At 36.6% G+C, this 10,216-nt stretch overlaps 1 protein-coding gene across 2 annotated transcripts in view; it reads right to left on the minus strand.

Annotated features, from left to right (window-relative positions):
• The window catches only part of MYB (MYB proto-oncogene, transcription factor), a 32,182-nt gene extending 22,740 nt beyond the window's left edge, over nt 1-9,442 (minus strand). The window contains exons 1-7 of one of the 2 annotated variants that reach the window (XM_023750238.1): nt 9,365-9,442; nt 8,025-8,142; nt 5,478-5,549; nt 3,871-3,963; nt 3,403-3,623; nt 1,506-1,740; nt 17-97 (exon numbers count right to left, since the gene is read on the minus strand). In XM_023750238.1, coding sequence (XP_023606006.1) covers nt 17-97; nt 1,506-1,740; nt 3,403-3,623; nt 3,871-3,963; nt 5,478-5,549; nt 8,025-8,105 — 783 coding nt within the window. In that variant the 5' untranslated portion in view covers nt 8,106-8,142; nt 9,365-9,442. The remainder of the gene's footprint in view (nt 1-16; nt 98-1,505; nt 1,741-3,402; nt 3,624-3,870; nt 3,964-5,477; nt 5,550-8,024; nt 8,143-9,364) is intronic. The other variant, XM_023750239.1, reaches the window with a different exon arrangement.
• Between the last annotated feature and the right edge of the window lie 774 nt (nt 9,443-10,216).

Raw genomic sequence — 10,216 nt, forward strand, 5'->3', positions numbered from 1 at the left:
CTTACAATGGTCTTACCTGAATGGCTGCAGCAGCAGGCTGTGGAACATTGACTATATTGACATGTAATGCGACAGGATATGGGACATGACTGGAGACCTAGACACAAAAAAAGGCAAAACAAAGGACGAATCATTCATGGTTACATATGCTTCAGGGCACTTGGCTTGCTTGAGGACTGAGAAAAAGAATACTTCACTGATCAAATTCACTAAACATTAAACACACACACACACACACACACACACACACACACACACACACACACTCCTCTAATTTGAAATTTTAGCCAGGCTTTTAATAATGGCTAAATAGCTAAAGCAACATAGTGAAAAAAAAATTTAAAGTGCTCATCATTGATCCTGACAGGAAGTATTCCTTAGAGAAAAATACATCTAAAATACATTCATAAATGGATGAAAGGAGTTTTGGTGGGAAAAACTGATGGCACTAGCTGTTTATAAATAAAAATATTTCTCTGGGGGTAATATGAGTTTTAGTAGATAGCACAGAACTGCTTAAGATAGTTTGTTCACCTGAGACCTTTCTGGAAAGTTTGTAGTCAAATATATGTCAAAACTCTTCACAAATATGCTTTGTGTAGAATTTGCATATGAGCTCTGTATTCTTGGGTAAATTTCACTGTTTCTTATTGTTAATATAAAGATAAAAGCTTCTTGCTTTTTTCCTCTTTATTCTTCTCTTTCCACCCACTAAGAATATTTCTTTCCCTAAGTATAAATATCAGGAAATGAAAAGGAGTCACACTAATCCAAGAAGGATAAAAGGAGACACCAGAGAATAGTGTCACAAAACTGCTCTTGAGCCCTGGCTGGGTAGAGCATTGTCCCATATGCCAACTTTGCTGGTTTGATCCCCAGTCAGGGCACATACAAGAATTAACCAATGACTGCATAAGTCAGTGGAAAACAAATCAATGTTTTCTCTCTCTCTCTCCCTTTCTTTCTCTAAAATCAATAAATAAAAATAAAAAATAAAAAAACCCCCACTGCTCCTGTCCTAGAGTATGAAGGTAAACACAGAATAAATAAATTAGGGCATTTCTGCTCCATCACTACCAGAATGGAACTTACAATTATCTGTTGAATTTCAATGTTGAACTATCTGCTCTTTAAATGTAATATTATGTTCACTTTCATTTTGGAAGACAAAAATATTTGACTACAACTGCATCCCTATTTCCCCAGTCTTCTTCAGCAGGACCTTGTTAAGTAAGGTTACATTCAAACACTAAACTCCAAATTAGATTAGAAGCAGCATCAGAATCTAACAACTTGGCTTGTAGCCTACACTGTCTCTAAGAGTTGTGTAACCGTGGACAAATCATTTAATGCCCTTGTTCCCAGAACCATATCAGGAAGAACTATACCTATGCCATGATCCCGTTTATGAAAGCTCTCTGAAAAGTATGCAACTACAGGGTATTATTACCTGGAGCTAAAATAACCACCTCTCTTGTTAAACAAAATTCTCAGGAATGGCTTACATTTTGTGCTTCAGAAATGTGGTAATAGGAATAGTCGTTGTTCACTGAGGGCTGTCCAGTTGGAGGGAGGTGAGCTGACGGCGGAGCATGAGCAAAGCCCATCAAATGACTGTTCTTCTGGAAACTTGCGGCCACCGCTGGCTGGCTAGCTTTGGAAGACTCCTGTAGATAACCTTCCTGCTCCACCTTCCGACGCATTGTAGAATTCCAGTGGTTCTTGATAGCATTATCAGTTCTGCACAGAAATATATCACATACAAATTTCACAAACAAAAACTTCAATTCAGATTAGAGTTAATTGACAGAAAACTGTCCCTAACAGAGACCTTTTCTTTTGGTCCACTAATAGTGTCATTTCTTTTTAATCATTTCAGTCTTTTCTGCCTCCTAAAATCATGCTTTCCCTATTACCTAATTTAAATTCCATACATTTCTCTTAATTACATAATATGGAGTTGTAGTTTTCTATAAATATTGAAATCCTTAAACCATTTTGTTTCCTTGATAACAGTATTTTCAATACAACCACCCTTCATATTTATTCTGACTGGTACAAGATTGTAATTCAACTCAAAGTTCCAGCTGTCCTAGAAAATTACTCCTTTGATTTGGCTTAGTGGGGGCTACACAGACATCACAACAGGTCCTCAGGAAAGTGGGTGAATGATAATGATGCTGCTGCCACCTCATTGTCCTCTCTTTATCGACAACAGCACCAGCCAGACATTTTGAGTGAAAAAAACCCAACTCCCATCTTTTGAAAAGCATTTCAAATTGTTCTGGTAACCAGACAGAGGTGAGAATGGAAAACAGGATCCAGATAGGAGAAATGCTAACTCCCAATGTATTTTCAAACTGCAAAGCATTTTTACTAAAGTGTTTCAATTCTTAGGAAAACAGTTTCTCAATTTTAAAAAACCGTTTTAAGCCTCCCTTTTACTATTTTGATGGGGGTGGGGAATGTATGCTAAAGAAAGAGGAAGTTCAATCGCCCCTTAAATTTTTAGAAGAATCAACAGCATATCCTCTCAGACCATATGGGAGAAAGGGCGTCCTTTTATCTACCTCCTGAATTCTCTAAGCTCACACTGAATCACAAGGGAGGAAATGCTTTGGAACATCACAAGAGAACACCAGATAAACCATCAGAGCCATGGCCTTCCTTGAAATGACCCTTCTTCCACTTTTGGATTATAAAGCTCAAGAACAAAAATATTTAAAATATTTTGTCTTAGATATTTTTATGTAAGCTTCCCCCAGCCCCCAAAAAAATCTGTTATAACTGTTTAAATAGGGAAAGGGGCAAAAATGAGCTTCCATACATTTCCCTCATAATGAGGTCATTTTTGTGCCTCTTTCATTAGAAAGAAAGGATAATACTGACATTATTTAAAAACCTGGAAGCAGTATGATAATTCTATAACTATACTATTTCTTTCTTTAAAAGAGGAAAATTTAGCCAAGTGGTATAATGAAATGCTGGTATCAGGAAAATGATAGCGAGGTCCTTCTGGTCACTTAACCAGCTATGTGAACTTAGAGCAGAGACAAACTGTCTAGCTCAGTTTCCTTCTGTATGTTTAGAGTTTTGTAGTTTACAATGTGCTTTGACATGTATTTTACTTGACACTAACACTTGCCCTGTGAAGAAAAAATGGGGAAAGTGAAGCTGAGGAATGTTCAAAGACTTGGCTCAAGGCTCACTGTTGGGTGGATTCTGGAAGTACTCAACCAGATAAACTCCAAGATCTCCTCCAGTTCTAAAAGCTATGGATCTGGTCTAATGAATGAAACACAATTGATGGAATGTAATTCACTCACCATACATTTAAAACAGACTGTTCAATACCCACTCCCTCATTCCTCCCAATCAATATATTTTTTGACATATTATTACCGTCCAGGCAGTAGTTTTGCGATTTCTGCCCATCTGTTCCCCAGCCTCTTGTGTGCCTGGTAAATAATTCTGTCTTCCTCTTCTGTCCAGGAGGTTTTCTTAACTTCTGGATTCAAGTGGTTATGCCACCTCTCCCTACATTGTTTTCCAATTCTCCCCTTTAAGTGCTTGGCAATAACAGACCAACGTTTCGGACCGTATTTCTGTACAAGCTCTATCACCTTCAGATAAACACACAAAAATAACCTATGTTTTAATGTTATGTAATGAGTCAGTGTAATCATTCTGTTACAAGATCTTTAGAAAATTTATAAAAACCTGCTTTCATTCATTTAAAATATGGAAAAAGAATTCTTTTGGTTCCTGTTTGCACACCTTACCTGTTTCTTCAAGTTGGGAAACATTCAAGGAAGTAGTTTGGGGAATATTCTTAATTATGATTCATACAACAATGAAGAAAGAACTTACTCTCTGATCTTCCTCTTTGGTCCAGGGACCCTTGATGAGCTCAGGGTTTAGTACTTTCTGCCATCGGTGCTGGCACTGCACATCTGTTCGATTCTATACAAATAAGATAAAGTATGCATTGTCATATAGAGATGATGTGATAAGTGCACACTAAGATTTTGCTAGAATATGAATCATACATAGATAACATACAGTGACAATGATCAAGAACATTCTAGGGCATGTTTGGAGAGCCCACCCATCCCTCATTACTTACAGCTAAAGAACATACAAAGAATATATCAAAGTTGCATCTAAAATTAGAAGTTCTTCCTCCTGAGGGCAACAGTCCTGCCATGTGAACAAAAGGACCATCATATTGCATGTATGGCTGTGAATTTAACTTAACCTTAACCTCAGTCTGTTGCATGTGAAAGTACCTAGGACTAAGACTAAACCTGTTAGGGATTCCATATTAAGGTCAAGCTTTTATGGAAACCCACTCTAGTGACTCCCATTCAAACTAAGAGATGTGCTTCAATTTAGGGCCACCAGTGTTAATATTCAGAACAAAAATGAATAAACATAGGCCCTACCTTATACTAGCTTGTAATTTTATAAGGAGGAAAAGACAAATACATAATGAATAGAAGGCAGAATTTGATTCACATGCAAGAAGAAATCATAGCAAAATGATATTGGGGTGGGAAAAGAAACCTCTTCAGGAGAAATGATGTTTCCTTAGGAGGAGTCCGGAAAAGCTCTTGTTATGGACTTTGAAGGACATGAAGTAACTATGCAAGACATTCTAGGAGGTGGCATCACCAGGGACAAAGGCCCAGAGGAGGGACAGCAGACATGAATTCAACTAAACCTGCTTACAGAGGGGAAGTCAGAAACAGAACTGGAGCTGTATGTTGGGGCCATATGGGAGGACCCTGTGTGCCAGGTCCAGGCAGTGCACTTAATTTGTGAAACTAGGTCACTGTTGTTGGTTTTGAAAAGATAAGGTACAGCTGCATTTTAGGAAGCTCCCTCTGCTAAAGGATAAAAAAGTGGAAAGCTATAAGTAGGGAAACCAGTTAGGAAGCCACTGTAATCATCCAGAGAAGAGGGAAGGGAGAATAGTGAGGAGAATTAACAGACCAATGACAAAGGAATTCCAGAACCCTTAGTCACTACTTAGGTGTAGGCAATGGGGAGGGAAACAAGTCTAGAAGGACTCAGAAATTTTCAACTGGGGTACCAAAACATGGTTATTTTTTTTAAAGGAAATTTAAAAGAAGCTGGCTTGGGGGAAATATCACAAGGTTAGTCATCTATCATATAACAAATCACCAGAGTGCTAATTTATAGTATCCTATAAATGAAAAGATATTTATGTGATCCAACAAATAAAAAGGTAAAATAAGAAGCAAACATTGGAAAATGTTGTATGTCCTTTAATAATAGATTCAGAAACCCCAATTATATGTATTATAATATACACTACAGGTTATGGATGAGGCATTTCTCCCCCAATTTCTCATATATAGCAAATAAGCAATGTCTTAACATATTCTCCCAAAATATCTTACTTAAATCTTTGGGAGATTTCCTTTTACATGAAGAAAAAATTACTAACTTACCGGGAGATAATTGGCTATAACTTTCCAGTCATCTGTTCCATTCTGTTCCACCAACTTCTTTAGTTTTTCATCCTAAGACAGTTAAAGGTAATCCAAGGACATCAGTCATTTACTGTACAACTGTATTCAAGTTAGAGTAAAGGGGAATCAATTCAATAATCTAATTCACAAAATATCTCTCAAAAATATCCAAATACAACAGATAATTAATGTGACATACTGATTTAGAGTATAGATTTATTGAGAGTCAGACAGACCAAAGACTGAACCTTGACTCAGCTATTGATTAGTTGTATAAGCTTGATTATATCATTTTGCTTTTCTGGGCCTTAGTATTGTCATCTATATAATAGGAGTGCTGATGTCAACAGGGTTATTTGGGGATCACATGAAGTAACTATGCAAAACATTTAGCATAATGCCTGGCTCACTGAATGTTTAATACATGGTAACTATTAAAAGTTTTACTCTGTGGGGGAAAACAAGACCTCCAATGTTAGATTCAAGATATTTAACTAGACATGGCAATAGATAGGATCTCAAGTAGGAAATAGCTCAACCACCATTCTAACATTTAGTTATTTTAACCTCTTACAAATAAAAAAAATGGAAGATCACTTTTCTTAATTAAACATAAAGGTATGTATGATGTAATAAAGTCATTTAGTTTTTGTATCAAGATATGCATAATTTAAACTTATTAGAATACAGAATTTAATAGAACAAACTTGTTAGAACACAAAAGACACCAAACATCAGGGGAAAATCTTTCAGTTCACTCTTTCTAAACATGATCTACCAAGTGAAAGAGAACCCTCACATTTTTGCACAGCTAACTTCACACACAATGTGGATCCCTGGTATGACACAGACATGGGAATTAGGAAACCAGTGTTAACAATAGAACTTCGCTATGTTGAAGAACCATCTAAGACTTAGATTCTAAATCAAAATCTCCATAGGTAAATTATGTATTTCCTATGGACCTTACTGGAAATCCTGCCTGCCTAACAAGAGGAGCTCTGGCTTATGTGAAGCAGGGTGGAACGAAACCGCAGAAGAGCCAATACCGTTAATTCTAACATAAAATCTTTAAAAAATCAATTGCAAAATTTTTGAAACTTCAAAGAAAAAGCAACTTTTCCTATACATTAATACTTTTTCTCCTTAAATATTTTTTCATTCCTACAAAGATCAAGCTTTCAATAAGCTATCAGAAAAAGGTAAGCAGATATATCTCCTTCCATTATTGATTGCTTTTAAAAAATCTTTATTGTTGAAAATATTGCAGATGTCCCTTTTCTCTTCTCCAGCTCCGTTGACCCCCCTCCACTCCGCTCCTAGCCCTTCCTCAGGCCTTCCCTGCACTATTGTTTGTCCATGGGCCATGCATAAATGCATATAATTATTTGGTTAATCTCTATCCGCCCACTCCTCCTGAAATAAGTCAATCTGTTACATGTGTCAATGTCTCTGGATCTGTTTTGTTCATTAATTTATTTTCTTCATTAGATTCCACATATAAGTGAGATCAAGTGATACTTGTCTTTCTCTGACTGGCTTATTATGCTTAGCATAATACTCTCCAGGTCCCTCCATGCTGTCTCAAAGGGTAAGAAATCCTTCTTTTTTATAGCTGCATAGTGTTCCATTGGGTAAATGTACCACAGTTTTTTTCAATCTATTCATCTACTGATGGGCATTTGAGCTATTTCCAAATCTTAGCTATTGTAAGTAACACTGCTATGAACATAGGGGTGTATATATTCTTTCTGCTATGAACACACGGGTGCATATATTCCTTCAGGCTTCTTAGGATATATTCCTAGCAGTGGGATCACTGGGTCAAATGGTTGTTTATTGATTGCTTTTTGAACAGATCTCCATGTATATGGCTCTGTGAAATACTATAGATTATATTTTAAGAATGTTAAATGAATCCATTAAAAGAAGTTCTATGAGAGTTCTTTTCACTCTTTTGTTTGTTTTGTTTTTGGAAATAGCAATTCATCTACTTGTTCAGGGAACATTTGTTAATAGTCCACTTTGTGTTAAGCAATTCTGGGTTCAAGGACCACAAAAATGAACAGATATGTAGCCCTGCCCTCAGTAGACTTGTCACCTCCTGTAAGAGGCATATATGTTACAGCAATAATAAGAACATGTGTCCAATGATTGCAGGATGAACCCCAGGAAAGTGAAGGATGGCTTCGCAGAAGAGGTGATATCTCCACAGGTAATAAAGAAGTAGTAAGAAGTTGTGGAGCAAAAGGATAAGAACAGGATAGGCAGCAGGAAGCATAGATGAAACAAATTAAGAGGAGAAGACATTCAAAGAACTACAAAAGGGTTGGATATTGAAGGTATAGTGCACATATGGGGAGTGGTGAGAGGCAAGTATGAGTATGCTGCACAGGCAGGCTAGGATACGATTTCAAAGAGCCTGACAATGAGTTTGAGCACCTGTAGCTTAGCTGAAATTTTGTTTTTCATAAACTAATACATTCTACATTCTATTCCCCATGTTTTAATGACATGATTAGTTACCTCTTCCCTGGTCCACCTAGTTTTCCCCAAGTGACGCTTTCCAGACTTGGGAAGCAGCCCATCATAGTCATGGTCACACATCTCAATGTCTTCATCATCCTCATCACTACTGTAAATGCTGCAGAAATAAAAAATGGGCAGATGTAGACTGAAACAAGAAGGTTTAAACTATTGGATTACAAAAATTCCACAAAAACTCAACAATCATTTCAAAGGTTAAGTGATAAAACTTTGAAAACTTGCACAAGATTGTTTTCTGCATTCTGTTGCTCTAGTATTGGAAACTGGTTCTGCTGTTATTGGTCTCCACAGATACAGCAAAGGACCTGGCACTTTCTTATTGCTCTGCATGTTTAAACCTGCTGTTACTGTTAGACCAGTGACAAGTTACACACTTGGCAGGCAACCTTCCAACCAATGAAAGTTTAAGTTTAAAACTTAATATTAAGGACAATAAAAGGCATGAGAGCCCATGTCCTTTACGTAATTATACACTCAAGATCTTTGGCATACATCACAATATTTAAATAATATTTCCCAAATACAATAATAACTCAGTCATGTTGTTCCAATGGGACTGGTGTTTTATTAAGAGAAAAACATTCAGGAAGTAATATACCCAACAATATAATTATAGTCATTCCTTCAAGATTAGAAGACTAAGAGAATCTAAGAGGAAAGGATTTTAAAAACCTGAGGAAGAATAAAACATTCAAGTGATCTACTTTGTAAATAACATTAATATCAAACACTTCAAAACTCTAGGCCAGTTGATCCAACTTGTGGCCACATTTACAATACTCAGTTTCCAGAGTGACTAAGTGTATAATTACACCACCTGATAGTCAGAATCTTACTTACTCTTTTTTTCAAAAATCTCTGACTGAATGGTATTTGAAATATCTTAAAATGTACCTAATTCAAAACTAAGGAATTCCCCCAGATGGGCTTAAAAAGAACCCACTACTGTTTTTAAAGGAGCCTTTTCTTTTACCTCATTGACCCAAACTATGAATTTTGATGACTTTTGAAGTTACTCTATACTTAATGTTTATTAATCATATTCTGAATAGATGAGAGTAATTTTGCAGTCACAGATTACTTTTACTTATAATTTTACTTACCAAATTAAGATATGAAGAAAAATTGTACTAACTGAAAAACTTCAATAAAATTTATTCTTGTAATACTGAGACTAGTAAAATAATGATATAAAGAAATATCATAATGTAACTTATTCTTTTTAAAAAGAAAGTTTATATTCATATTAGGTATGTCTTCCCAAACTATTTTACAAGTATACATTACCCACCCTTTATAAGGCAAACAAAAGGGCTTACCAAAAATCCTGAATTTGAGGTTCTTATCATTTAAAACTATTATTTGGGGCAACAATCTGAAGGTCCAGGATGCGTGGTGACAAGCAGGATGTGATCCAAAAGTAAAAGGCATCACACACACACACACACACACACACACACACACACAGGACATTAAACTGTACTTATAATCCATAACCATTTCTTTCATTTAGTGTCTATCCCTTCAAGCAAGAGCCTGAAGTTCTGCAGTATCAACCAGAGGTTCTTAACTTCTGATCAATAATTACAATAGTTTCCCTTGAATAAAAAATACAAGCATCATAAGTGAAACCATTATTAGAAGCCCAGAGCTGTAGGTCAGCATCTTTTGAAAGATTCACAGGGAACTCCTTGGAAATCCCCCAAATGAAGTGGCACCCTTGTGAAATATCCGGGATACCAAGAAAATCAGAGTAATCTGAAAGTGACCCATAGATTCAACTCAATTTAACTTTTTAGGTTGGGCGGGATCTGGAGATTACATTTTCAGAACTTCTCTCTTGAAACAGCTCAACTCCGAGAAACAAGCAACATATTCCGCCACCCATAGGGGGCAGCCAACATCAGTTGAGAGAGAACAGGCATCAAACAGGACTAGAATTCTGGAGGCAAAGGTGCCAGTCCTAGTTTTGCCTCCACCTAGCTGCCTGACTTGGACAAATCACTTCTCCTCTCTCAGGACCTCAGTTTCTTGCGTCTACCTAAAGGGCTTGGAATCTATTTCTAAGGTACTTTCCAGTGCTAATAAATAATGGTTGCATGACTTCCGTGTCTCTTAAAAATGAAGCACAGCCGCAGAGATGTGCTAAAGCAAACTTTTGGGGGAAACGT

Source organism: Myotis lucifugus, unplaced genomic scaffold (genome assembly GCF_000147115.1).
Source record: "Myotis lucifugus unplaced genomic scaffold, Myoluc2.0 scaffold_11, whole genome shotgun sequence".
In the NCBI taxonomy this organism is placed as follows: domain Eukaryota; kingdom Metazoa; phylum Chordata; class Mammalia; order Chiroptera; family Vespertilionidae; genus Myotis; species Myotis lucifugus.